The following is a 26,877-nucleotide window of genomic DNA, read 5'->3' as shown; positions in this document are numbered from 1 at the left end:
TCTCTATTCAGATATTTATAATTTTATGTCTGATCAGTTCAGAAGATTTTAATTAGTAGATTAGAATTCTTGTTCAATGAACCAATCACTTAATTACTTACTTACAAGTTAGTTTTGAGAATTTGATACTGATTGAGATCACTTTTGACTATGTGGAGTAAAACCAAAAAAAAAGTGATTATGATAGCAAGCCAAAACAAAGGAAATAATCACAAAGAGATAAAAATACAGGAACAGAAACACATGACAATAAATAGAATACATAAGTTATACACTGCTATTAACTGGATTTGACTTTCAACACATCATCGACACCAAAATTTCATGGTAATGACTCACATACTTAAAAACAAGCAAGTTAAATTTTGAAAAGACCATGTCAGTGCAACATTACATATTGTTAAACGAAAAAACACCATTCTTTCACTCTTAAAAGAAATTTGAGAGCTGGTTTGTATTTCCCAAGGCTAATGTATTCTGTATTACCTTTGGAAGACATTTCGTTCCACTTAAATTAAAAGCACGTGCAGGATTATATTAAGAGAACTTTGCATGGATTAAAAATTAGCAACGACCAACATTTCCAGAGAACCATCTAAAACGCGAGACAGTTCATCTACAGCAGGAAAAAAGGCAAAAATAATGTTAATAAGTTGTGTAAGGATACCAAGAGAACAGCCAAAGAAGCACCAAACACTTACCATCGTCTGACCCAGCCATCTTGAAAAAGCAGCGTGCACGTGCAACCAGAGTGTTGGTCATGTAAGCAAGAACTGTTTTCGTTCACTGTGTGCATCAGTAAAGCCATGTTGCAGATCGATAGAGCATTGCTGCTGTTGTTAGTTTTTAATCTTATTTTGGCACTTTTTGGTTTCTAGTTATTTTAGTTCTGATAGGCTAATCTGACTACTTTGGATTGCAAGGTTTTACAACAATCACTCCAAAAGTGCTCTAAACTTGTGCACTTATAATATATACTTGATAGAAATAGTTTTTGGATCTCATTGATCACAAATAACTTATAATTACTTTGGACTGTAAAAAATTAATGAATTATATGATATCCAATAAACTTAAGTTAACAATTAAGCCACGATGTGATATTCTGTTGTTAGTGCAAGAATCTTTTACAAAGATAATTCTGTTTGTCTTCATGCTTGAGACGAAATTGTGTGTAGAAAGTTAACAAGGGATCTTTACACTCCAGACTGATTTTGTAACATTCTAGTTTCTTGCCTAGTAAAATCAGTGTCTCAACGATCCTGAAGGACAAAAATCCAAACAAGTTTAGGATTCTTGGGGATACCTTTTTAAGTAGTTAAGGATAATTATACAGTCAGTAGTTTTACTAACTCTCCTCCTTGAAGGGTGCTCTGAGTTAGTTTCCAACAATTTGTAGGAGACTTTAGCCATACTGCAATGAACAGTTAACAATAATTTTTACTGAAAAAATGTTTGCAAGTGCCCCCAATTTTGGATCAAGACAAGAACCACAGCACTGGGAGCAACACTCCCTACCATTTGCAAGATCAGCACACAGAAGATGCAGGAGGTGGGGCCTACAGATTTGTCATCCTTGAATGTCTGACCATTTACAGGAATCAAAGCAAAGGCAGCACAGTCTCTTCAGTTACTTTAAGACCTTGAATGTTGGTTAACCTTTGTTAAACCTTTGACCCTAAGAGTGACCAACATCTAATTTCTCCTTACGATATCACCCCTAAGTCACATGAAGATCAAAAGAATAAAAGAAATGATCTCTAACTAGAAGCTCTTGATGGTTTCACATATATTCTCATTGCCACTAATCTTGGCAACACACAGAGAACAGTGTGGAGAATATGCACTTTGACGTTAGGGTGTCAAGAGTTACACCTGTTGCATCTTCTCCTTTTGAATTGAATAAATAATAAATAAATAATTTAGCAGTGGGCTTTCCACTGGGTGGCTCTTCTTGTCTGTGGTTTCCAGATCGAATTGGAATTTGGAATGTTGGCTTTTTTTAATCTTTTTTTCCACTTTTAACAATTATTCCACGAGCGCGTGTTGGATATGAGATGATAGATAGCCAACGAGGTGCGTAGCGCCGAGTTGGCTATAATCATCTCATATCCAACAAGTGCGAGTGGAATAATTGTTCTATTAAAAACGCCCCCAAGATATTAGACAAACCTTACCAAATCTTGAATTTTTTAGCTCCCTTTTAATTTTAAGCTAACGCATACGCTTACCATATTAATTTTGTAGATTATGGTATATTGGCTCGTGTACCATAATGGCTAAACCAATAAAAAGTCTTGAATTGCATTATCCAATGATCCAGTTTTTAATAATAGCTGATAGTTTTACAGTATAATTTTGAAAACTTTTGAAACCCCTCATGACTGAAAGCAAAACAGCTTTTAAGGCCCATTTAGTAACAAGGACCTTAGAGAAATGGGCTTCAGGTTCCTGAAAAACCCAAAGTTATACTTACAGTTTTCCAATTTTTTTGCCTCTGCAACTGTCCTCAACAACTGTGTCCTCAATTCTGCCTCTCTGAAATTTACAACAGAAATGCACCGTGAGTTAAGAAAGTGGAAATGCTTGACAGCTGTAGGTATTAAGCTCACATTGGTTCTTTGTTAAAATAATTTTCCTAAGGGAGATATTTTTCCTAGAGGATTGGAAAAGATTGTATGAAATTCTTCCAACAAATAAACTATCCTTGCATTGATTTTTTCTTTTTCTCACCCTGATTAACTGCCCCTGGGTCTCTGAGGATAGCCTCATGGCAGAATTTGGAGAGCCATTTATTTGGATCCACACTTGTTACCTTCACCTTTTAGATGGCCTTACAGAAAGTGAGGACTATGAACCTTGATTTTACCAACCTTGTACAAGACTTTCTTCTCTCAAGAGCACCACTGGGACTATTGCAACCTTGTACACACATGTCAACTATAACTCTTATTTTTCCTTTGAAAAAAGCCTATTGTAACACCTCTTATGACAAATACCAAAAAAAAATTTTAAGAGGGACCAAACAAGACTAGCTTGACTTGGGAATGGGTACATACCACAGCTGTGTCATGGATGAATTTCTGTTCTACAACCAGTGTTCCACAAGCCACTAGTTTTGCCAGTTCTACATCCTCTATTACAATAAGATAATATGTAGCAGGACAGGACTGCATAGAATGGAAACGCTCTAAGGAGAGATTGAAAAAAAGTGAAAGTGAAAGTGAATGATTTGACACCTTAATAGCAGCATAGGCTGAATTGCTAAGGTCTACAGTGTTACCATTTATTCCTCCTTATCCGAGAAGACTAGAATATCTATCCATTTCATTGATGTTATAGAAAGGGGTATACATTCCCTGGGCCTCTGAGGATAGCCTCATGGCAGAATTTGGAGAGCCCTATATTTGGATCCACTCTTGTTACCTTTACCCTTTCGATGGCTTCACAGAAGGCGAGGACTATGGACTTTGACTTTAGCAACCTTGTACAAGACTTTCTTCTCTCAATACCGCCACAGGGACTTTTGCAGCCTTTTACACACATGTCAACTATAACTCTTATTTTTCCTTTGAAAAAACCTCTCGTAGTTACCTCTTTGGATAAATACAAAAAAAAGACAAAAAAAAATTTAAGAGAGACTAAGCAAGCCTAGCTTGACTTGGGAATGGGTACATACCACAGCTGTGTCATGGATGAATTTCTGTTCTACGACCAGTGTTCCACATGCCACTAGTTTTGCAGTTCTACATCTTCTGTTACAATAAGATAATATGTACCAGGACAGGACTGCATAGCATGGAAACGTTCTGAGGAGAGATTGAAAAAAAGGGTAGTCAATGTTTATTCAGGGCTGATCTACTGTTGAAGATTTAAAAATGCGTTGTTATTACCTGATTGACTGATTGAATGCTGAATGACTGATTAACCGACTGACTGAATGACTCACTGAATGACTGGTGGACTGACTGGCAGTCTGGCTATAGGGTCAGCTGACTGACTGATTGGCTAACTAACCTATCAATTAATTGACTGATTGATTGACTGATTGATTGGTTGACAGACTGACCAACTGTCTGACCAATGAAATGACCCAATTGTCTGAGTGACGGAATGACTGACTGGCTAATTATGGACTGTATACCAACTGACTGACTGACTGATTGGCTGGCTGGCGGGCTGGCTGGCTGGCTGGAGGACTTGCTAACTGTCTTCCTCAACGAAAAGCAGGCCAACTAACTGGCTGGTTGCCTGAATATTAGAGATGCCCACTGGCTGATAGAAAGACTGATAACTGATGGAATAACCAACTTTCACGCTGAGTAATAAACAGAATCTCTCAGCCAACCTACCAACCAGCTGAACTGAAACTACCTGCTTGACTGTTAGAGTACCAGTATCTGTTTTAAGAACGATTGTGTCTGTATGCAAAGAAATCACTCATGGATTAAAACGGCCGACTGAAAGAAACTTTAAAGCTACTCAAAAGTAAAACTACCAAAAGGTAATAAACAAAACAGGAATGCGCGCTGCATATACCTCTTACATCTCTGGGAATTACATAACTGTGCTTACATTACCCTGCTTATTAACACCTAACTAATTCGATTTTTTAACACCACAACAGGAATCAGTCTAATCAAAACATTTTAGGCTGGTAATAATGCTAGACAGGCAGGATCACTTTCATACATTTCATGAAACCACTGCACACATACTAGTATCTGATTTTCATATATTCAAATTTGATTAATTTAATGCTAGACATATTTTTATTTCAGTGGCTACCTGTATTTCAGTCCACAAGATGTAAATCCAATCAGATTAGAGACACATACTGGACAAAAACAACCTTCCACCAGATCAAATCATTATCAGTATGTCAATAACCCTTTCACTCCCATGAGTGACCAAGACAGAATTTCTCCTAACAATATCAATACAATATCAAGCAGACAAGTACATACATACATACATATATACGTTTATTCAAAGTATTTGAAAACAAAGATTTATGTACAAAGGATGCTTTAAAAAGGGAGTTTAGAAGGTTGGCCCTATGTAAAAAACTCCCAAAAGAAAAATCTTAAAAATATTCTAATATTAAGGTTCTAATACTACGAAATATTTTAAAATGAACCAAAAGAACGCTTAAAACATGAGAGATTTCCCGCCCCTACAACCCACTCAAGTAAATCGTTCCATTCTTTTACAATTCTCACGAAAAATGAATATTTCTAACAGTTACAACTGGGTGCTTGAAACCTCAGCTTGTAATTATGATTACTTCTTGTTCGATTTGACGCTAACTGGAAAAAGTCTTGGAATTCGAGATTACTGAGAGAAAATATACATTTATAACATTCGATCAGAGAAAAATACATTCTTCGATTCTTTAATGGTGACCAAATTAAAATGGAGCAACGTTCCTCGTAGTCCATTTCGCCTCTCTTTTGGCCAAAAGCCAGTCTCGACGCTCTTCTCTGGACTTTTTCCAGCAAAACAATGTCCTTTACCAGAAAGGGACACCACACTGGAACCGCATACTCTAGGATCGGCCTTACTAAAGATTTGTAGAGCAAAGAGAATTCGGTTACGCTATTAGAACCAAGCACGCGCTTAATTATCCCAAGGACTTTCTTGGCTTTGTTGACCACCTCGTGAATATGATCACTCTATGATAGATCGAACGATATTGTAATACCGAGATCTTTGATATTTGTCACGCTCTTTAGAATTTCACCGTTTGGATCAAGTGTATAGCTCCCTTTCGACTTATCTTGTTTGTGCGTTATTCTCATTGTTTCACATTTATCGGGATTAAATTTCAACTGCCAGGTTTTACACCTTTCAGTGAGTCGAAACAAGTCCGATTGTAGCACATGCGTATCCTCAGGAATGTTCACTATCTCCCTATAGAGTTTAGTGTCGTCTATGTATAATTTCACAGCGGAAGAAACTCCAGTTGATATATCGTTGACGCACTTTATGAACAAGATGGGCCCTAAAATTGTTCCCTGAGGTACGCCTGATTTTACCTAAGTCCATGACGAATAGCTGCCGCGCAAAACAACACGTTGCGACCGACTAATTAAAAAGCTTTGAGAAGAGGGCCGTCAATACCGTGTCTTTCTAATTTATGAAGCAGACGTCTGTGTGGAACACTGTCAAACGCTTTGGAGAAGTCTAACAGAATTACATCCTTAGGATTTCTCTTGTTACAAGATTTTACCCAGTCGTTAAAACAGGATAACAGCTATGTAACCGTAGAGCGACCTTTCATGTGCGCAAATTGATTCGGGTTGAAAATATTGGCGTCACCCCAAAACTCCATAATACGGCGTTTTCCTATTTGTTCTGCTAGTTTACACACGATCGATGTTAATGAAATCTGATGGTAATTGTTTCTGCAGTTTTTACTGCCCTTTTTGAACAAAGGTGTTATATCGGCGCATTTCCACTTGCTAGGTAATTGGCCAACAGTGAAGGACTTATTGATTAATGAGCATATAGATGGAGATAGAGCCGATGCACATTCCCTCAAGATGCGCGGCGACAAACCGTCAGGCCCAGGGGACTTGTAAGCATTTAAATTCTTCAACAGCTTTTCAATCTCATTAACAGAACAATAGATATTAGAGAGCTTAGAGGTGACAACATAATCAAATTTGGGAACGTTATCACAATCTTCGGCTGTAAAACACCGACGAATAAAATTGATTCATACTTTGGGCAATAATGATAATAATAATAGTTTAATATTTGTACTGCGCAAATTTCATTCACATAGGATCAAATGCAGAGGTCGTCTGTCAGGGTTACTCCATCAACAAGAAGGGAGACCAAATTAATAGCCCCCTTACGCGCAGATTTAAAGAAACTCCAGAACGGTTTAGGGTTTTTGTTTACCTTTAACTCCTCGGCCAAGTTCTTAATATAACTCCGCCTGGCCGAATTGCACACTTTTTTGACGGAGTTATTTAAGTTCCAATATTTAATCCAGATCTGTTCCTTTCCTGACCTTTTGGCTTTCCTATACAGCAATCTCTTTTTGCGACAAAGACCAATGAAATCCTTGGTAATTCAGGGAGCGTTTACCTTTTTGCTAGACTTTTGCTTGGGGACACATTGGTCGACTGCAGCGAAAAATAAGTCCATCCATGCTTGCCAATTAAGATCTAAACAGTTGTCAAAGTTGACAACATCCCAAGGTGCCAGGAAAACAAAGATCTGAGATGATCCCAGTCGGCTCTTCTAAACGCGTAGTTTAGTTTCTGAGACTTGCATGGAAATAGACGTTGTCACGGAAAAAGTTATTCAATTATGGTCGGAGAAAGGTTCGCCGACTATTAAACCTTGTACAATATCTGTTGAAGTTGCTAGGACGAGGTCTAAGATATTCCGGTCCCTAGTTAGTTCGTCCACAAGTTGTGAAAGGAAATTATCCTGGATTACATCTAACAGTAGCTCGTAGTTTTTTTTTTTTTTTTTTTTTTAATACAGCATTTGTTTATTACACTTACACATGTACTTACACTATAATTACTTTTTACACCATGTTTAAACTACATTAACTTACACTACTTACAATACATATATAACAATACGCTTACACTAGTCAAATTTAATTACAGTTGATCTATTTACCACATTATTGTTTGCATGTTAATTGTCGAGTAACTACTGAGAATTGTGTTTGCTATTTAAACTACAAGGGAATTGATTTTCCAGAAATTAATAAACTGTTAAATAAAAAAGATAGCGAAGAGGTCAAAATACAAAGTTGAAAAAAAAAAAAAAAAAGACAATACAATTTTTTAACGACAGAAAAAATTTCAAGTTGTGAAAGGAAATTATCCTGTATTACATCTAACAGTAGCTCGTAGTTAGTAGAATTGTTGGTGGCCCTGATTTTTAGCCAGTCCACATCACGTAAATTAAAATCGCCCACCAAAATCATTTCAGATGTCGAGAGGTCATCTAGGGCTTGTTGTAACTCTTCCAAAGGTTTGGTAGGAGGGTCTGTAGAAAGCGCCTAAGGTGATTTTGCGGTTGATAGCAAGATGTAAATCCGTGAAAATTAGTTCAGAGTCACATAATACGTCGCTTTTAAGCGAAGCTTATATAGAATCGCGAACTGCTATCAAAACGCCTCCTCCGAGGCGACCACGGAACTTTCGATCACGTCTAAAGATCGTGTAGTTCGGAGGAAAAATCTCGCCATCTGCAGTAGAGCTGTGTAAATGTGTCTCGACTAGGACGACAACGTCGTAAGCCTTATCGGCCAAATATAGCCCAAGCAGGTCAACCTTATTCATAATGCTTCTAGCATTAGCGTAGAAGAAGGAGATATTATTCCGAGGGAAACGATGATCCGCTTGGCGTCCGGTACTTGCATGAGCGAGCGAAAGGCCGGGCTGTGGATGAACATCACCACTCAGCGTGATTGCAAGCACTTGCGGATTAAAAGAGGAAGAACCATTAGCTGTATACAGAATTCTCTGTTGAAAAATTTCTTTCTAACGTAAATCCTGGTGAAGAGCTGATGATGGACCACGGGATACACGCGAACAAGTAGGTCAGCGAAGTGAACATTTGAATTCCACGGTGCAAGACGGCCGACATGGAGTGTCCAAGCCGGCCAAGAGTGAACTTTGCGTGTCGAGGTCCATGCTCCAGTCACATGAAATTGTGAAAAACAAAAAGCAAATGGACATGACTTATGAGAAGGGTTACGGTGAGAGTTATTCTCAAAAGGGTAACACAGGAAAAGCAATAACAGTTGCGCTGCTCAAAAGTACACGACCGTCCATGTTGGTTACCATGAGCATTTAACAATAAACAATTGCGATTTCTTAAAATCATTTTAAGATTAAAAAATTGCTAAATGACGACGACGTTTTGATGTTAGCTTATCGACATTATCAAGTCAAAATATGTTTGTGAGTTTCTGTCAATAAATACTAAAAAACAATAGCTGATTAAAAGCTGTAACATGAGAAAAAGATGATTAAAATATCAAACAAAAGGTTTCGCACGTATGGAGTCCGTTTGGATATTTAAATTAGGCTTAAGATTCTTGATGAAGAGCATTTTAAATACTAAACAATCAAATTTGCCCTGGCACTTTCTCAAAACTGTGAATTGGTTTTCCTTCAATAGGTTGTTGTTACCGTGAGTTTCTAACAGATTTCTACCGATTGCCGAATTTTTGTGCTTAGCAATGGGTTGATGAAGGTGTCTGGCCGTGTATCTGACATAATCTGCATCACACAGATCACATGAAAAAAGGTAAACAACGCGCTGCATATTAATAATTGACAGTTTAATTTCTTTGAGTTTAAGATCTTGCCCCAATTTCTTCTTCACCAATCTTATAGCTAAGATCGCGTAACTGCTTTCGAGCTGCATTGGAGGCCACTTGATCTTTAAATGGATGACTAATTCTTACCAAGCTACTTTCCTCATTGTTTCTTTCTGCTTTGTTAGTTGAAGTATTTCGAAAAAGAAAATTGTTGATAGCAGAATCAAAAAGACTCATCAGATAGTCAAGGTGACTAAATATAAAGTGCAACTTGGCACATTCTACATTGAAAGCCTCTGTTGTAAATGACAAGGCATAGGCACGATGTATCATTGTCTTTAATAAAGAGTCTTTACAGTGTCACATCAGTGTGACTTTGGAGGTGCAGTAGCAATCCAGTGTTTGTTGGTTTTCTGTAAACTTGAGTTCCAAGTTTAGTTCCGTTCTTGACGATTTCAATGCCGATGAAAGGGATCTTGTTATCCACAGGAAACTCCATCGTAAAAGTTAGACTGGGGTGTAGGCCATTCAGGATACTAAGAAACTCAGCAGCAGCATCAGCACTCGCCATTCTAGCCAGGGTATCGTCGACGTACCTCTTGTATAACTGCAGGGGCATCAAGCCATTGTGTGTAAGCTTTTCTTCAAGATGACACATGAAGACTTTGGCCATTAGAGGACCAAGGGGCGAGCCCATAGCCACACCATCTTTCTGTTGGTAAAGTTGACCATTAAACTGGAAAAGCTGATTGGTTATGGCAATTTCGAGTAGTCTAGCAAGCTGATCCTGTCGCAGATTAAGGCCATAGGTTTTGTTAAACCAATCATCAGTGAAGGCTTTGTTGACTAAGATTTTGATAGTCTCATCCAAAGGCACACTGGTAAGAAGAGCTGTGATGTTGTATGAGACCAGTATGTCATCTTCATTCATAGTATGAGTACGAATCTCATCAGCGAAAGTGAAGGCATCGATGATTGTATACTCATTTAGAGAAAGTGGCTTCAGTTTTTGTTCAAGCCATTTCGCAAGATTGTAGTTGTAAGTTCCAGTTGCTGATAAAGTAGGCCTCTTACTTATTGTGGCTTTGTGAGTCATGGGTAAGCCATAAAGATCAGCGAGCCTGGAACTCTTAGGAGAAAGTGAATTGGCAATTTCTTCAGACAGAATTTGATGTAAAATTTCGTGCAACTCTTTCTCTTTCTGAAGGAGCGGGTGGAAATGTTTGGGTTGTCATCCACGCATTTTAGGTCACTTTTCATCAACATGTGTACATTTAGAGGTGTTGTCAACTGAAGCAGCGCTTAGTAGGCGGATGTATTCGGGTTTGGCCATGACTAAAACCCCAGAACCTTTATCGGGCTTAGTGATAACGATGTCGTCACGTTTCTTACAAGAGCCTTAGGTGGATTAGGGCTTGTATGCTGAATGTAGTTCAAAGCGATCGAACGTAACGTTGAGCTAGCCAGTTCATTTTCATCTGCATATTCCAATAATAGCTTTATTCTCCAATATGCCTTCTCAAAGCTGGCTTGAATTTCAATGGGTGAAACTTTTTGAGGTACAGAAAACTTCAATTCTCTGCAAAGGAAAGGTTTTTCGAAGAACGAAAGGCGGTACGAAGACACGTTGTTTCAAAGGCGGCCCAAGCTCTCTTTGAGAACCACACAAGGAACAAAATTTGCATATCGATTTATAAGGATTTGTAGGGGATTTTCTACAAGATATCCATAGAGATAGTTAAAAGTGAAAATATTAAATAAAAATGGCTTACCTAATTCCATATGTGTGTTGTTTGCTCCTGGTGTCGTTATTTTACCGATTTCACTTGATTTAAGCGGTTTTCTTGAATCCTGGTTTTCTCTTCTTAATTTGATTGTTTAGTATTTGAAATGCTCTTCATCAAGAATCCTAAGCCTAATTTAAATATCCGGACGGACTCCATACATGCGAAACTTTTTGTTTAATATTTTAATCATCTTTTTCTCGCGTTACAGCTTTTAATCACCTATTGTTTTTTAGTATTTATAGACTGAAACTCACAAACACATTTTGACTTGATAATGACGCTCAGCTTACGTCGAAATATCGTCGTCTTTTAGCAATTTTTTAATCTTAAAATGATTTTAAGAAATGTTTTATCGCAATTTTTTATCGTTAAATGCTTTTCAAAATCACTTCTTGTTCGTATACAAGTAATGAGAATATAGAAAATTATCAATTAAGGAAGTTTTAGTTGATCCTGTACCAAAATCTCCAAACCAACATCATAAAAATTGTATGATAGACAGTAAGGGGAATTTCTAATCAGATTTTGGGAGTGAAAGGGTTAAGACAATGCATGTGACAGTGTTCCAGATAAGAGGCGAGTCTCGGGTCATTAAACCCGACGGCAACCGCTACCTGACCCGACACTGACGAAAAAGAAAATCAGCTTATATAGAAAAAAGTACTCATATAAATTAAAATACTATAATTATGAAAGAAAACAAAAGTAAATATAAGAGTGAAGTTTCTAATGAAAAACGATCAAACAACAATAACTAATACAAGATATCAAGGAAAAGAAGTTTGAAAAAACGAATCAACAAAATTCCAAAGGCGACTTGACTTGCGAATCATTTGGTCCCCTGTTAATTTAGCAAATAAAAGAGAACATGCCCCTGAAATAAAAATTGCCTTACTGTGGCATTGTCAATTTCCATACTTGTTAGTTCAGGATAAAATAAATACAGCTCGATGATCTCACAAAAGCTCAAGAAACTGAGAAACTATTCATCTGATTCATTCGTGGCGGCTCTGACTCGTGTGATTTTCTCCTTGGTTACCTAGCACGTGATCAATTTCTTCCCCGATCGAAGTTCATTTCTTTGTAAACAAGATTGCATAAGTTTACAATAACAGCAGCTGGACCCAACAGGCCTACTATCGATGAAAATTTTGGAGAAAATTCGTTGTCTAATCCTTAGAACTTCTGTAAATAATCTGCCAAAAGTCGGGTCTGTAAAAGATCAGTTCGTTAAGTTTTTGTTTTTGTCTGTATAACGTCACAATAAGGTCTCAGATGACAGTGGAGTGGATTGGGACTAGTTTACACTGCATTCCGAACTGTTGCATGCAAAAATAAGCTGCTAGTGTTTGATGTAAATGCAAATGCCACACTTCGTTGTTCATTTTTGCTCTGCATTTTTCAGAATGTATACTAATTGTATAAAACATGGCCTATAGTACCAGACAACATTCTGAGGTATCAAATAGCAAAAATTTTTAGATTACCGAAAGACAATCCTTTATCTGTTTTCCCAACAACCCCCCCCCCCCCCACCAACCCACCCCCTTAGCTTTGCGTAGTGCTGCAGCTGTGGCTGTGGTTGGCCAGGTAGACCTACTTTGTGCGACCCCCTGAAAAATTACATGAATCTTTGCCAAAAAAAATTAACTGGAACACTGCGAAGACCTTAAGATTTCGCTTTCGGCAGTACTCTTTTAAAGCATCAACATACTAGGCTTGTACTTAAGCATAAGAAAGCTCTTTGGAGCTCATTTTAGACCTGTAGTAAAGCAGATGTCAAAGCAAAGGCAGCATATTCTCCTCAGTTACTTTAACACTTTGAGTGTTGATTGACCTTTGTTAAACCTCTGACCCCTCAGACCAACATCTAGTTTCTCCCTACAATATCACCCCTGAGTCACATGTGAAGATCACAAGAATAAAGGAAATGATCACTAACCACAGAAGCCCTTGACTGTTAAACATATTCTTCTTGCCATTTTTATAGGAAACATACAGAGAACATGTGAAGGTGTAGTCTGATCGTCCGGGTGAGTGTAGTCCTAAGAAGGACTGTTGTCGGTGGTAGTGACTGACGTTTCGACAACCTGTGTGGAAGTCATCATCAGAGTCAAGTGATGATGACTTCTGCACAGGTTGTCGAAACGTCAATCACTACAACCGACAACAGTCCTTCTCAGGACTACACTCACCCGGACGATCAGACTACACCTTCACATGTTACCCCCGGGTTCAAACCATTTACTGCAATACAGAGAACAGTGTGGAGAATATGCACTTTGAGGTTAGGGTGTAAAGGGTTACACATGCTGCATCTTCTCCTTTTTCCCCAGTTTATTCTGTCGGTGGTCACTCAAAACTCTTTAGGTGATCATTAATTAGCCCTTGAGTCTCACCAATGAGTCCTTGCTATAAGACTAAAGTTGTTTGGCGAGGAACACTCAGGCACAGTACAAAGCTGCTATTCCGTAGGAGTCCCAAAATATTCCTTACGTGATTAGATGGCTGCCCTTCAGTATCTCAAGCGAACCCTTCTCATAAAGAAGAAAGTTGTTCAGAGGAACACTCAGACATAGCTCAAAGCTTCCATTTTGTAGGGGCCACTCAACATTCCTCAGGTAATCATACATCAGCCCTGTAGTGACCACTTCCGGTTGTCGTTTTGTTACCTGTCAATCATGTAATTTCCCTGTTAGTAAGTGAGAGAGAGCAGAGCTCGGCGCCGTTGTAAAAACTTGGAGTTCAACAAATAAATCGTTTCGTGAAATAACATTCTAGCGTGCAGTCAATACACTACAAGCCCTTCAGTCTAAACAGCGAGCCCTTGACATAAGAAGAAGGTCGCTCGGCGAGGACCACTCAGACACAGCTCAAAGCTACGATTCCGTGGGGGTCACAAAATATTCCTTAGGTGATTATACAGCTGGCCTTTAGTCTAAACAGTGAGCCCTTGACATAGGAAGAAATTTGTTCAGTGAGGAACACTCAGACACCCTTGCAAAATGGATTTTAGAATTCCTAGGAGTTCCTAGGAATAAGGGGTGTGAATTTTCACAGTAAATTTGGACCAGGAATTCCTAAGAATTCCTGGGAATCTCAACTGCAAACACTCTGGTTCTAAAAACCTAGAAATTCCCAGAAATTCCAACTTTATAGCAAATAGCACTTGGAATTCCTAGGAATGCCTAGGAATTCCAATTCAGAGTACCAATCACTTCCCTGAAAGGCTCTAAATCGAAAAACTTGCCAGAAATTCTTAGGAATTACTGGGAATTTTAGGAAACTTTGAGGCAGCTAATATTAAAATAAATACTCGAGTTAACTCCCGACTAAAAACTTGCATAGTCAAATGAAATTTATTTACATGCTTAACTCAGGTTTGTAGGATTCCACGTGCGAATTTTTATAGCTTATCATTTATGCATGCTTTAGAGCTATTTAAACGGTATGGCTTGTTAGCGCCCATATATTTTTTTTCAATTGCTCTCTAGCCGTTTCGTTGCCAATCTCAGACTCTCAACCTATGCTTCAGCGCTACAGTCAGGAAAACATTTGTAAGTCTTTAATTCTGTCTTATATGTTTATTGCCGCTCGGCCCTTCTTCTCAGTACTTTTGAGCTAACCGCCTCCCGGTTAGCTCAATTGGTTAGAGCGCTGGACTGTTGTGCGGGAGGTCGAGCTCGATGGTTCGAGCCCCGGCCGGACCAACACTCAAGGTCTTAAAATAACTGAAGAGAATGCGCTATCTTTCTTTAATAAGAAATGGATAGACATTCTAGTCTTCTTGGATAAGGACGAATAAACCGTAGGTCCCGTCTCCTGCATCTATTAATTAGATAATTTGGCTAGGCAGGGGACGTTAAAGAACCCACTCAAGAGATCACTGTGATGTGGTCTGGCCTGTTTACTGGGAATTGCGGGGAGGGGGCATCCTCAAATAAGTTTCCTTCGATTGTTTGTAAACTGCTGATGCAGTCTGGTCAAAGTCCCACGAACAGTGTTGTGATGCGCATTTGATCATATTGACATGTTAATTTGCGCAATATAAATATTAAATTATTATTATTATACTTTTATTTATTTTTCTAGTCGAACCTCGCTCACTCACTCGAAAGTCACAAAGCTCAGTCGGCTCCTCGAGTCGCCTCAACCGAGCGCGAGTTCGAAAGATTCCAAGACGTAGTATCAGCAAGAACTGCAAGCTACAAGGTTTACATGTAAAATATTTTCAATGGTATATTAAATTCAACATGTAGTAATATTAGGATGCAGTTTGATTTCTTTTTTCTTTTCTTGGAAACTATATGAAAACTAACCTCAATTACAGCTATTCATTTAAAATAGTCCCAATGAATCATTAAATTTGGTTTGACACAAATTGTGAATAAAATCTGTAGAATCTTTTCCGTGAAATACAACGACTTGAATTCTGTTTATTGCAATAAATACTATCAGTAAAAAAATAGTCTTTCGATGAATCATAAAATTTTGGATGATGATACAAATGGTATTTAACCCTTTCCTCCCTGAGTCAGGCTTTGACTTAATTTTATGTGGTTGTAACTTCTTTGGATAAAGCACTTGTGTGCTAACATACAAATGTAGGCTGGCAAGCAGCATTTTTATGTTATACTGTTTGTTTTTCTTGATTCTGCGAATGGAAATTCAAATATTTCTACTCTATTTTGACTTAACACTCTTGGGCGTTTAGGGCTTAATTACAGTTAAATAATTGATTTTTTGAATTAAAATCTTTTTGTAAGTGTAACAATCAATTGTAATGAAGTTACCCTAAGCTGCAGACTTAGTAGCTGTTTGTCTCTTTTGCTGGGGTCGCAGCTCGTCGAACGAGACTAAAATAATTCTGAAACTTTTGCTTACTGATAGATTTATTTCAGGTAAGGTGGAAAACCCGGAATCCGGAATTCCGCCGGAATTCTTCAACGTCTGTTTTTTCATTCAAAATGACTCCGATGATTTTCCGAAGAGTGTACAAGCTCCAAATATACTCCGATGATTAGCCTGAAGATTATTCGATGGTTACCCGGAGAGCCCTGTGTTTTTCAACGCTTGTTTTTGGATGTCACGAAAACTAAGACCTAAGACCAAAGACCCCTCGAAAACTAAGACCCCTCGAAAGACTGGTTCGGGGTGTAGGTTTAGGTTTTCGCACTTGAAAAGCGCTACAAAACTAAGACCCCTGTTTGAATTCATGGCCAACTACAGTGCAATTAAATAACCCAACACTTGAAAGCAGTTCGAGTACCGACTTTTAAGAATTTCGTGATAGTTCGATTCAGTCCTCAACACTTAGTTACTTACTATATACGTTAGAGAATTCTCTCCATATGCTCGGCCGCGTTTCGAGCGAAAGGCCGTTTTGACTATCATGCTTGAAAATTTTGCTTTTTTGGCATAGAAAAAAATCCTTAAAAACGTATTCTGAACATTAAGCGCTGTTAAATGGTCCTTGTGATTCTGTAGTTTGCTTTCCCTTTTTTTATAGCTGCGATACGTTCGACGCATGATCCGTTGCTTAACGGCTGTGTGGGTTTTCAATCGTCTTCAAATGCCATTTATCATCATTCGTGCAAATTGTATTTCACGCCAGGCTAAACATTTTCCTGATAAACGTCTGCCCTAAAATATGAGTAACCCATTTATCTCAGTATCCGAGTGAAATTGGATAATGTGACTCCCTGTAATGGAAGGAAAGAAATTGGTCACGCTACCAGTTGTTTATCATCATCTTTCAATTAATTATAGTATTTAACAATTTTCGTAATGATCATTTCTTTGATAGACGTCTTTCAAGCACTGCTGCGAACAATTTGCATCAGCCTTCTTTTGTTATAAATAACAGGAACCTTAAAAATTTGAAGCGTAAGTTCACTAAAGCAAAGTCTCGGAATTTCGCAAACATGAACATGAGGAAAAAATCACCGCTGTAATGTAAGAGATAATGCAGTTTGATGCGTTTAAAGAAAAGCATCCACTGACGTTTATTCCCTATTGTACATCAGGGAGAACGGTCATTCCCAAATTCCTAAGAGGTCTTGCGATAGCAAACAATTCTACGTATTTTCGCATGGGTGCCACGAAAGGTAAGACCTGCATACCTTATCTAATGTGAAACAATATTTGATTCGTATTTTTATCAACGTTAACATAACTTTACAAACGATCCCTTTTTGCAATCAATTGCGTGTTACTGGATTTGCCTTCAAATTGACGCGAATCAGAAGACGTAGTAGTAAAAGAACGACAACGACAACCACGATAACAACAACGGCACTCAAAGGAAACCACTTCACACCACAACTGTTTCTTGCTACATTTCACAGCAGCGTAGCTCTGCTTGAATCAATTTTCTGTGCGCATCCTTCAGGGCCGACCTCACTTCTGGTGAAATTTCCGGGTAGGCGAGGTCGAAGTATGGGAATCGGCTCAAAATACAGGAGCGTTTTATGTAATAAAATTTCGTTGTATATCTCGTCGAAGGCAGTTTTTACCCTGATTGTCTGGGTTAGGGTACACCCATTTCTCCTCATGTGCAATAATAATGTCAAATGGTAGCAACATTTTTCTTCGAGGGAACTCCGTATGGCACTGCCTACATTCTATCGCTTTAAGAGCTTGAGAAAGGAAGCGTACGACGAGAGGCTTGTCGTTATGGTGAACTGCGCTGTATGGATGATTGTTTGAGACTTCACAGTCTACATTGCTCTCCTGACTGCGCTTTTGACGCCAGGGATTTCTGTGACTGTTGCCCTTCTTTCCTGCGGCATTATTCTTTTGGGGCTTTACAAGGTTACTTTAACTGGGCTTTAGGAAACGTGGCGACTTCCTAAGAGAAGCGATATACTCCTTTAAAAGGTTGACCGTTTCCGCGACGCAGAGACTATGCTTACACAATCCATTATATTTGTAGCAGGGGGCAGGTACACGTAACATGGTCTCGATGAAATGTACACTCGTACATTTGCCGTTTGCAATCCTTTGCAGCCACAAGGTACTCGAGTTGGGGATCTGTTTAGCTTAATGATGGCATTTTTTGGATCGATTCGGGACAGTTGAGCTATTTCTCCGCTTCTTCAATGATCGTTTGCACCAAAGGCTGAGACAGACTTTGCAGGGAAAGAAGTGACTTTTTCGCCAGAAGATTCCTTCCACTCTTTCCTTGTGGTTTCTGGTTCGTACTGCTTATTCAGTAGGATGTTTTTCTTCTTCAGTACGTCTTCACTGAAATCTCGCTGAACTTCCGTGCGTATTCATCTCTCTTCTGTTCCTTCCATTCGAACCATTCTTCTGGTTTGACTTCCAGATGAATTGCTATGTCTGTAAGCTCGTACTCTTTACTAATGGCACAAATTGCCAATTTCAGCTCCAGCTGCTGTTGTTTGTCTACTTCTTCCTAAACGTCTCGCACAAATTCAAGCTTCGTAATACTGCATTCTTGCTTTTTGCCTTCCCACTGATTGCCTCCTTCTGTCGAGTAAGATTGTTATTCACCGAGTCTCAGACTGATTTATGTAACACCGCAAAACCCTGCCTGATTTGTACGAAGGCATACCTGCTTTCCCTCTTGTCGTTGCAGTCATGGATTTTCTCATCATCTTTTCATGATTTGATGGATAAATCCAAATTTCGGTTATGAAGTGAACGTGAGCCGCTTCTCCTCTTCATCCAAAAGCGGCTGAACTGATTTCAGGCGCGCTTCTAGATCATTCTTACTGTCGGACTCGAGGACTGCCTTTTCGTCAGTCCCAAAAACAGTATCTAGAAAGAGTTTTTCATCCTCCTTTTTCTGGATTTCTAAAGTCTTCAATTTTTTTTTACAATTGTATCGGAAGTTGTTTAAACAACGTAAGCCTGTGGCTTTTCGCGTTGACTCTAACAGCGCATCATGAAGTGCTTTCTCCCCGAGGGTTATGAAATCTTGTCCTTTTGTACTTGGGTCAGGGCAGCTGAATACGACTGCTGACGCAATCTTCCCAGTTGAAAATATTCTTGTTGTTACTGTAATGAGTAGCAATTGGTCTTTGTTTTGGTGAGTCCTTTGTTCTCTTTGACTTTAGCGGAAGATGCTTGTAAGAAAAAGGTGTCACTTGATAATGGCCAAAATTAAACGTGGGATCGACACTGAAAGGGTGGCTCAGGGTTTCAGAGGTACAGAATCGCGACAGGTCTTGCATTGGCACATGTGCTTCTTACCAAGAATCCAAAGATCTTCTTGAACATCGTGGTGTTCTAGAATAAGTGAATCACCAACATTTTACTTCGAATACATCAAAAGTTCTTCTATATCATCAGCCTTTCTCGAGTTAAATTTCAAGTCGTTCATCTCTCTTCTTGACCTTAGGAGTTCTCCAGGATTTTGGGCTTTCAGGAGTCCTCCTGATTCAATCACGATCTTCTTAAATACAACAGAAGGAGTACTGTGGACTAGTTCGTCTTTCATTGATTCCAAAGTGCTCTTTGATGTTGGATAGAACGGCTTTTTCCCGTGTTTCCTATTGCCATGTGGTGCTACTTGAAATTGCACTTCTTCACTTATTTCCTGCGTGGTGTGATACTGCAATAGGCATGTATCATGCAGTATACCACCGCTTCTGTCACTTAAAAGAAAGAGACAGCGGCACAGTCCAAAATCATTCATTTTTTAATTGATGTGGATGTGCAGTTCGTTTCCTTTTTTAAGAGGCACTTTCTTCTTTTGTAATATGTGGACAGATCCGTCTTCTTCCAAGGCCAGCTTCCACGTACCAATACGCAGGATACGAGGATATGCGCCGTTCATGTCACTCTTGATGTCCTGCCAATTCTTGTAAGGGCTGACGTCGACAAGGAATGACATATTCCATCTCACTTTTAGAGGTGTCTTGGTACATTTCTTGCTGTCTTTATTGGCCGTCAATATCTCGACTGCCTCCCTCACCGTATAAAAATGATCTTTCTTTTCTTCCCAACTGAGAGATCGGCAAAGCGTCGTCATTGTTATAGATCGTTTGGGACGGGGGCAAAGCGTTCTGTGGGAAGAAAGTCAAATAGTTAAGATAACTGTGCTTGCATATTTGCAAATTCACAAGGTGCCGTGATAGGGCAAAAACAGATTTATATCGTTTTCACTCGTACGAAGGAGAATAATCATCTAATAGAGAAATTAGAAATCGACGGATTAAGGAATAGATCAACCTCTTAAATCCACTAGGAGCTATCGGAAGAAATTGCGTGTCCACTATCTGATTAATTAATTACCTCAGTGGATAAGCATTTAATTGGTTAAGCAATTTATTTAAGATTTATTTAATTTATTTATTTATTTATTTAATTTATTTAAAACCAATTTAATCGGGCAAGCATTTAATTGGTTGATTAATTTAAATTCTTCTGATTAGTTTATAACGTCTGCTATAACGTCTCATGAGCTGTAGTCGACTTAAACTTTTATCCTAAAAGATGCACACACCTCGTCAGACATCTTGCATTTTTTACCCTTGCTGAGAACTTGACGAGATGGTAATATCTGCAATAGAAACAAGTAACACCTAGATAATTCATTTTAAAGACTTTCAAAGGAACGACTCGATCCGCGAATGTACTACAATGAATGAGACCTACAGGTAACTTCAAGCTCTTAAGTTTCTCCGGTTGTACTGGATCGGCGCGACCGAGTGGTATTTCGACAGTTGCATGATGAACTGCGATTAAAAGGAAAATACCCGAGCCCGGTCGCTAGTTTCTGACATATACATGCGGTTTCATCATATATCCTTCTAGACAAAAATCGTCGGTGACCAGGACTTTTCAGGTTAACAATAAGTACACAACCCTTCGCACAAGAAATTCACTTACTTGATCGCTGGAAGTGTTTGTCCCAGCATCTTTCACTTCGATGATGAGGTCATCCTTTTTGGAGTCAAAAAAAGTGTCAATGTTGGTGCAAAACAAAATTAACTTTTTTTTACCAGTTAAAATACTTATCTAACAAAGTACCTTATGTAACAGTTGACCTGTTCAAATTGTTTTCGTCGCTAGTTTCTGACACATACATGCCGTTTCCTCTTATATCCTTCTAGACAATTATTGTCGCGTCGATCGGTGACCAGGATTTTTCAGGTTAACAATAATTACACAACTTTGCACATAGGAACTTCACTTACTTGATCGCTGGAAGTACTTGTCCCATCATCTGTCACCTCGATGATGAGGTCATCCTTTTTGGAGTTAAAAAACGTGTCAATATTCGTTCAAAACAAAATTAATTTATTTTATCAGTTAAAATACATATCTTTATCATAGCGCATTCACGGTATTGTTGACCTGTTCAAATATTTGACGCCGTTTCTACCCACGAGAAGCCGTTGGATTACTCAAGATCTTCAGCTGGTCTTACAAATTATATTAAATATTTCATATTCCATCTTATATCAACAAGTTGACGACGCTTCTTGGGCATTTTGAAACGCAGCTGTACACACCTCAGAGAGAAAATGTCAACCGAAAGCGCCCTTAAGATTTTTAATACAAAGCTAAAGTTCAATTATTTTTCCTAAATTTTGGCAATCTGTATTCCCTCAAAAAGAGACTCTCGCTTGTCCCAGTAAGTAGCCTTCAATTGTAGACAGGGATTGAATTTAAGAGCGACGGAATTTTCCACGATGGGGTGCATGGTGAAAAACTACATGCTTAAAAATTAATTTTAGCACTTCTTACTGGTTTTCGTGTGTTTTCCAGGCCTAACTTGACCCATCTATGACTCTGTGTGGACGTTTACACGGCGTAGATGTATTACCCGGCGTCTTGCTGCAGAAGAATAACACCTTCGTTAGGGGGCCTAGTAGTTTACCGGGTGGGGAGGGGGGGCTATGGGAATTTAAAAAGGGGCAGCCATTTTCTCATTAAACAATTTGGAAGCGGGTGCCACTAAAAAATAATTTGGTTTCAAACAGGGATTGGAGCGAAATAAAACCCCTAACTAGTAATGTAACCTTCAAAATTTTTCAAAAACCCGACAGAGTTTACTACGGTGAAAACACAGAAGAATATTTTTGATGATAGTTATCAAGTTGTTATCCGAAAAGTTAAAGGCAAGGAAATGGTAAATCAACAAAAGGACTGCCCCTTTTCTTATTACCGCGGAATGGGGAGTGAAGTGGGTAAAGACACCATCAGTCTCATCCATGACCTGTGATTATGAAGAATGATTATGAAGGTGATTATGAAGAATGATTATGAAAGTGATTATGAATCAGCTTTGGTGTCTGTAAATAAAGCCCCGAATATCAGACTAGATTTGTTTGATGGAGACAACTCAGACACAGCTGAAAGTTACGATGCTCTGGGAGACATACAATACTTGTTGAGGTTGAAGTTGAAGTTGAAGTTCATTTATTTGTTTAAGCAGGTTGATTAATTGGCAGCTGTGATAGCTGATGTGGACCTGCTGTCCTAACCCACCCATCCCACCCCAGGGGAGGACATCCATCACACAGTAATCTCGTGTGTGGGAAATTAACGTCTCCTGCCCCAACCCTGCAGGAGACGGGACCTCCATTTATTCGTCCCTATCCGAGAAGACTAGAATATCTAACCATTTCTTGATGTTATAGAAAGATAGCAAACTCTTCTCAATTATTTTAATACCTTGAGTGTTGGTCCGGCCGGGGCTCGAACCCTCGACCTCCCGCACTACAGTCCAGCGCTCTATCCATTGAGCTAACCGGGAGGCGGTTCCTTGCTAGGTAATAATGCATTAGCTCAAAAGTTTGAAAAGGAAGCCCTTGATATCAGAAGAAAGCTGTCGTACCGGGAACACTCAGACACAGCTGAAAGATGCCAGCTCAAAAGTATAAGTAGCGGGCCCTGGACATCTGACGAAAGTTGCTCCACGAAGAACACTCCTCCTCAATCACGGAAACGCAAAAGAAATTAGGAGAGTCGACTTTAGCCCTACAATCGTGTCGTTGGAGAGAAGTTAAAAATGAATACTGAACGATGGACCATTGTACCTAACCCTAAGCATCATGGGCTAAATATTAAAAGTAAAAGTAGGATACAAATTTTAGAGGGCCGTGGGTTAAGGAAGAAAACGTGCGAGCAGAGCAGAGCTCTTTCCATTCTTTACACGCTCTTTTTTCCTTGAGCGCTTTGCAGAGAGGCTTACTTTACTAAAAATATATCTATAAGCAGTGTTTGAAGTAAGAAATCTGTAGCAATCCATAGTTTTCTTAGAAAATATGAAATGTTCTAATGCAGCTAAAACTCATTTGATAATTTAACTGTTATCATAGCCTGGATCTAATTAGTTGACAATGTCCGGACTTTGTGTTTGTATATCAGTGAGCCTTTGTGGGGATTGTTTTTCGGCAGTGTGTTGTCGACGACTTCAGTTCAAATTAACGATAATTGGGATTATTTTGACTCAACGTACCTACTTAACTCATCATTTAGAAACATAAAGATGTACTCTCTGTCAGCAGAGCGTGAGGTGATGTATTTGTTCCATCACTCGTAAGATACAACAATTGCACTAAAAATATCCCGTTTGTCCATTTAAGTTTATTTTTTTTGTTATAAGTATGAAAGTAATACCAAGAATTTTTTTCGAAACAAAATGAAGGTAGAGAGAAACCATCAGTTACTTTTCTTAGTTTATTTCTTAACATTGGTGAAAACTGCATTAAAGATAACATCGAAAGAGTGTTTTTCAGCTATTTCAAGCTGAGTAAAGTAACATTAAAGAAAATAGGACAGATATTCTCTTTTATTACGTAAGATAAATATAAAAAGTTTAACAATTTGTATTTTATTTAAATTGATACACTGGTTTTCCAAGTTTGTTTCGATTAATTTCTAGGAGATGAGTGTACTTTTGCAGTACGTAAACTAAATTAGCTGTAGTTTAACTTTATTTCAATAAATTCCGTGTAAATCTAAAAAAATTAATGTTTTATTTAGTAATCAAGTGAAATGCATTGGCAGATTCTAACCACATTGACGCCCGGACTGAGGGTATCGGAATGGGGAGTGAAGTGGGAAAAGACACCATCAATTTCATCCATGACCCGAAGTGGTATTCTTCATTGAAGTTCCTGTTTCTTTTTCGAATCCTGGATAAGTGTTTACCTTTTCTACACTTAACGCAGTAAACTCTTAGAGAACTTTGAGCGGTGTGCTTTGTGAGAGCGGTAGTATAGAGGCATAAAATTCTAAAAAAGGCAGCGACTAAAAGTTTGAGACAATTTTGCAATGTTACCTGCCAAGATTTAAGACAGTGTCAATAGTAAAAGCAAAATCAAATCAAAACAAAAAAAAATAGTGATCTGTGCCAGGAAGATAACTTGGCTTATAGTTGCTGCAGTTTTATTTGGTACCGACATGATTTCTTGTGTTCTGATGGAACAAATTTTCTCATGCCATAGTTAAAGGTGACCAAAAGTTCTGCAGGGAACTAATTTTTCTTGCCGCAGAACATTAACAAGAAGGGAAGCAAAATATTTTCAATCTTACAGGAAAATCTGTACAAAACCCTAAACACATACTAAAGACAATTATTTTAATGATGCTAAATCTTAAATCCCTACTGACCTATAAAGCAATTGAAACCAAAATTTTACCCCTGACTACTCCCCTGGAGTTTTTTAAGTCAGATTTTAGGTGGTAAATTCTTCTGACATTTTAACTAACGGCAATTTTTATTTTCCGAGTAAAATTTCTTCTGCAGATCAGGAAATCAGCAAAATCTGCAAAACTCAGATCCATCTGACTGAGTTTAACCCTCTGCTCCCAAAATCTGATTAGTTATTCTCCTTACTCTCTGCCATACAGTTCTTATGTTGTGAGTTTAGAGAATTTGGTATTGGATCAACTAATAATCACCTGATTGACATTTTCTTTATTCTCATCGCGTGTCTACTTGATATTGTATTGATATTGTAAGGAGAAATTCTGTCTTGATCACTCATGGGAATTGAAGGGTGAAATGAAGCCTGTGTCCAAGATCTGTGAACAACAACCGTGACAACTGCATATCGGAACAATCCCAGCTTCTCCTCAGGAAACCTTTGGATACAGTTGTCATAGTTATGATTAAGATAACTTTATTTATGCTGTGGTCTGGTACATGATTGCACATCATGATCGGAAGGAAAAAGATTTGCTTAACTCATCTGCTCTATTTCACAATTCTCGTAGGAAAAAAATCTATTTTCATCAGTCCCTGTTGTACTAGCTTCAATGTAAACACTAATGGTGAAGACACTATTCGACAATCTACATATTAACACACTTAAATGACACGACGTCCTCGCCTTTGAAGCAAAGGCTATGGGCCGCTTATTTAAAGAAAAGTTTCGTCGTTGTTTAACAAAAATTCGCTCTAAACCATCTTGAATCTAGTTAAATATTTCATCTGAGCATTTTTTTTTTGTGGACAGTATCAAGAGGGCTGAAAAGTGCAAGGACATCTGTTCAATGAAAACGACCCTCTTACAGAGAATACGTAAGGCCCTCTGATTAGAGAAAGGTCGAGGAAATATGAAAGAGGGAGCTAGAGGGAGGGAGGGACTGTATGAAATGACGAAGACGGGAGGCTTCTGTTGAACACAAACAGTTTTGAACAGCAGTAAAAGTGCCCCAATTATGAACAAGGGTAATTTGATTGCTCATGATATTATCTCATCATTCTGAAAATCTTTGTTAAAACTGAGCCGCACTCCGCCATTTTTACTTCTCCCCTAGCAGAACGCCCTCCTTTACGCCCTAGTTTTAAAATTTGTTACCCAGATCGTTTCGCAATGACTGACCTCACAGCCAAAAGCTTTCTGATCATTTTTGTTTTAGTTTAGAAATATGTACTTCCAAGTTAAGAAAAGATCACCTATTTGTTAGGAGATACATGTACACAATATCAAAGCTGCGCATTTCGTCCATAAGACTAGTGTGAATCTACATTTTCTGTGGCGATGTGAACTTAGCACAAACTCACTTCAGGTCTTTACGTGACTTTACCTCACTCCAAGAGATCAGGCTTGCTAACAGAGCTTTTTGTTTCTTAGATTGAAAGACCCTCAGCAGTATCAAATTAAAAGAAAAATCTAATGCTTCCATTCACAGGAGATATACTAATGCATGTGCTGCCTTAAGCTCTGTCCCTTGTTTAAGTCGTAAAATACTTTTCTTGATAAGATTGCCACCCAGAACTTTTAGTTAACCTACAGATTCTCCATCTTTAAAACTTCGCTTAAAAATTCCTCTTTGACAGAAGACGGCCGAACTAAACTCGTCCGTCCGTAATTAGCAAATCTATCTTCTACATCGTGTGAGGAGGCCAGGTTTTTATAAACTTCTAGCTTCTGCTGAGCTTCTTCGCCACACTACTTATGAATGACCCTAAAATGTAATTTTATCTAGATTAAGTAGAGATTGTTGTGTAATGATAACTCATCAGCCTACCGCAAAAAATGCAGCTACGAAACCACGCTGATCAACCTGGTGGAGGGGTGGAGAGAGGCCAGAGATAAACATCTTTTCGTATGAAGCGTAATGTCGACTGATATGTCAAAAGCTTTTGACTCCTTAAATCCACCGCTGCTATCAAGCAAACTCAAAGCTTACGGCTTCCAGGGTAATATCATTGAACTTCTGAAAAGCTATTTATCGAATAGGAGAAATCGTGTAAAGTTAGGAAGCAATATCAGCTCCAACAGATTAGTCAGTCGAGGCTGTCCTCAAGGATCCGCATTGGGTCCTCTGTTGTGGAATATATTCCTAAACGATCTA

The 26,877-nt window shown here is 38.6% G+C and overlaps 1 protein-coding gene and 1 non-coding gene across 2 annotated transcripts; both read right to left on the bottom strand.

Moving 5' to 3' along the window:
- Positions 1-1,093: 1,093 nt before the first annotated feature.
- Positions 1,094-3,546, bottom strand: LOC148728211 (glucosamine 6-phosphate N-acetyltransferase-like). Its single transcript, XM_088724932.1, has 4 exons — positions 3,427-3,546; positions 3,060-3,239; positions 2,477-2,538; positions 1,094-1,262 (listed from the first exon to the last, which is right to left on the bottom strand). The coding sequence occupies exons 1-4, from the start codon at positions 3,544-3,546 to the stop codon at positions 1,112-1,114; spliced, it is 513 nt and encodes a 170-aa protein (XP_088581058.1). The 3' UTR covers positions 1,094-1,111.
- A 5,472-nt stretch (positions 3,547-9,018) lies between these two features.
- Positions 9,019-10,637, bottom strand: LOC111343224 (uncharacterized). Its single transcript, XR_016002188.1, has one exon. It is a non-coding gene; the product is annotated as an uncharacterized LOC111343224 (transcript).
- Positions 10,638-26,877: the final 16,240 nt, after the last annotated feature.

The sequence above is a fragment of the Stylophora pistillata genome, chromosome 6, assembly GCF_964205215.1.
Source record: "Stylophora pistillata chromosome 6, jaStyPist1.2, whole genome shotgun sequence".
Lineage (NCBI taxonomy): Eukaryota > Metazoa > Cnidaria > Anthozoa > Scleractinia > Pocilloporidae > Stylophora > Stylophora pistillata.
This window is presented reverse-complemented; position numbering and strand designations above follow the sequence as displayed.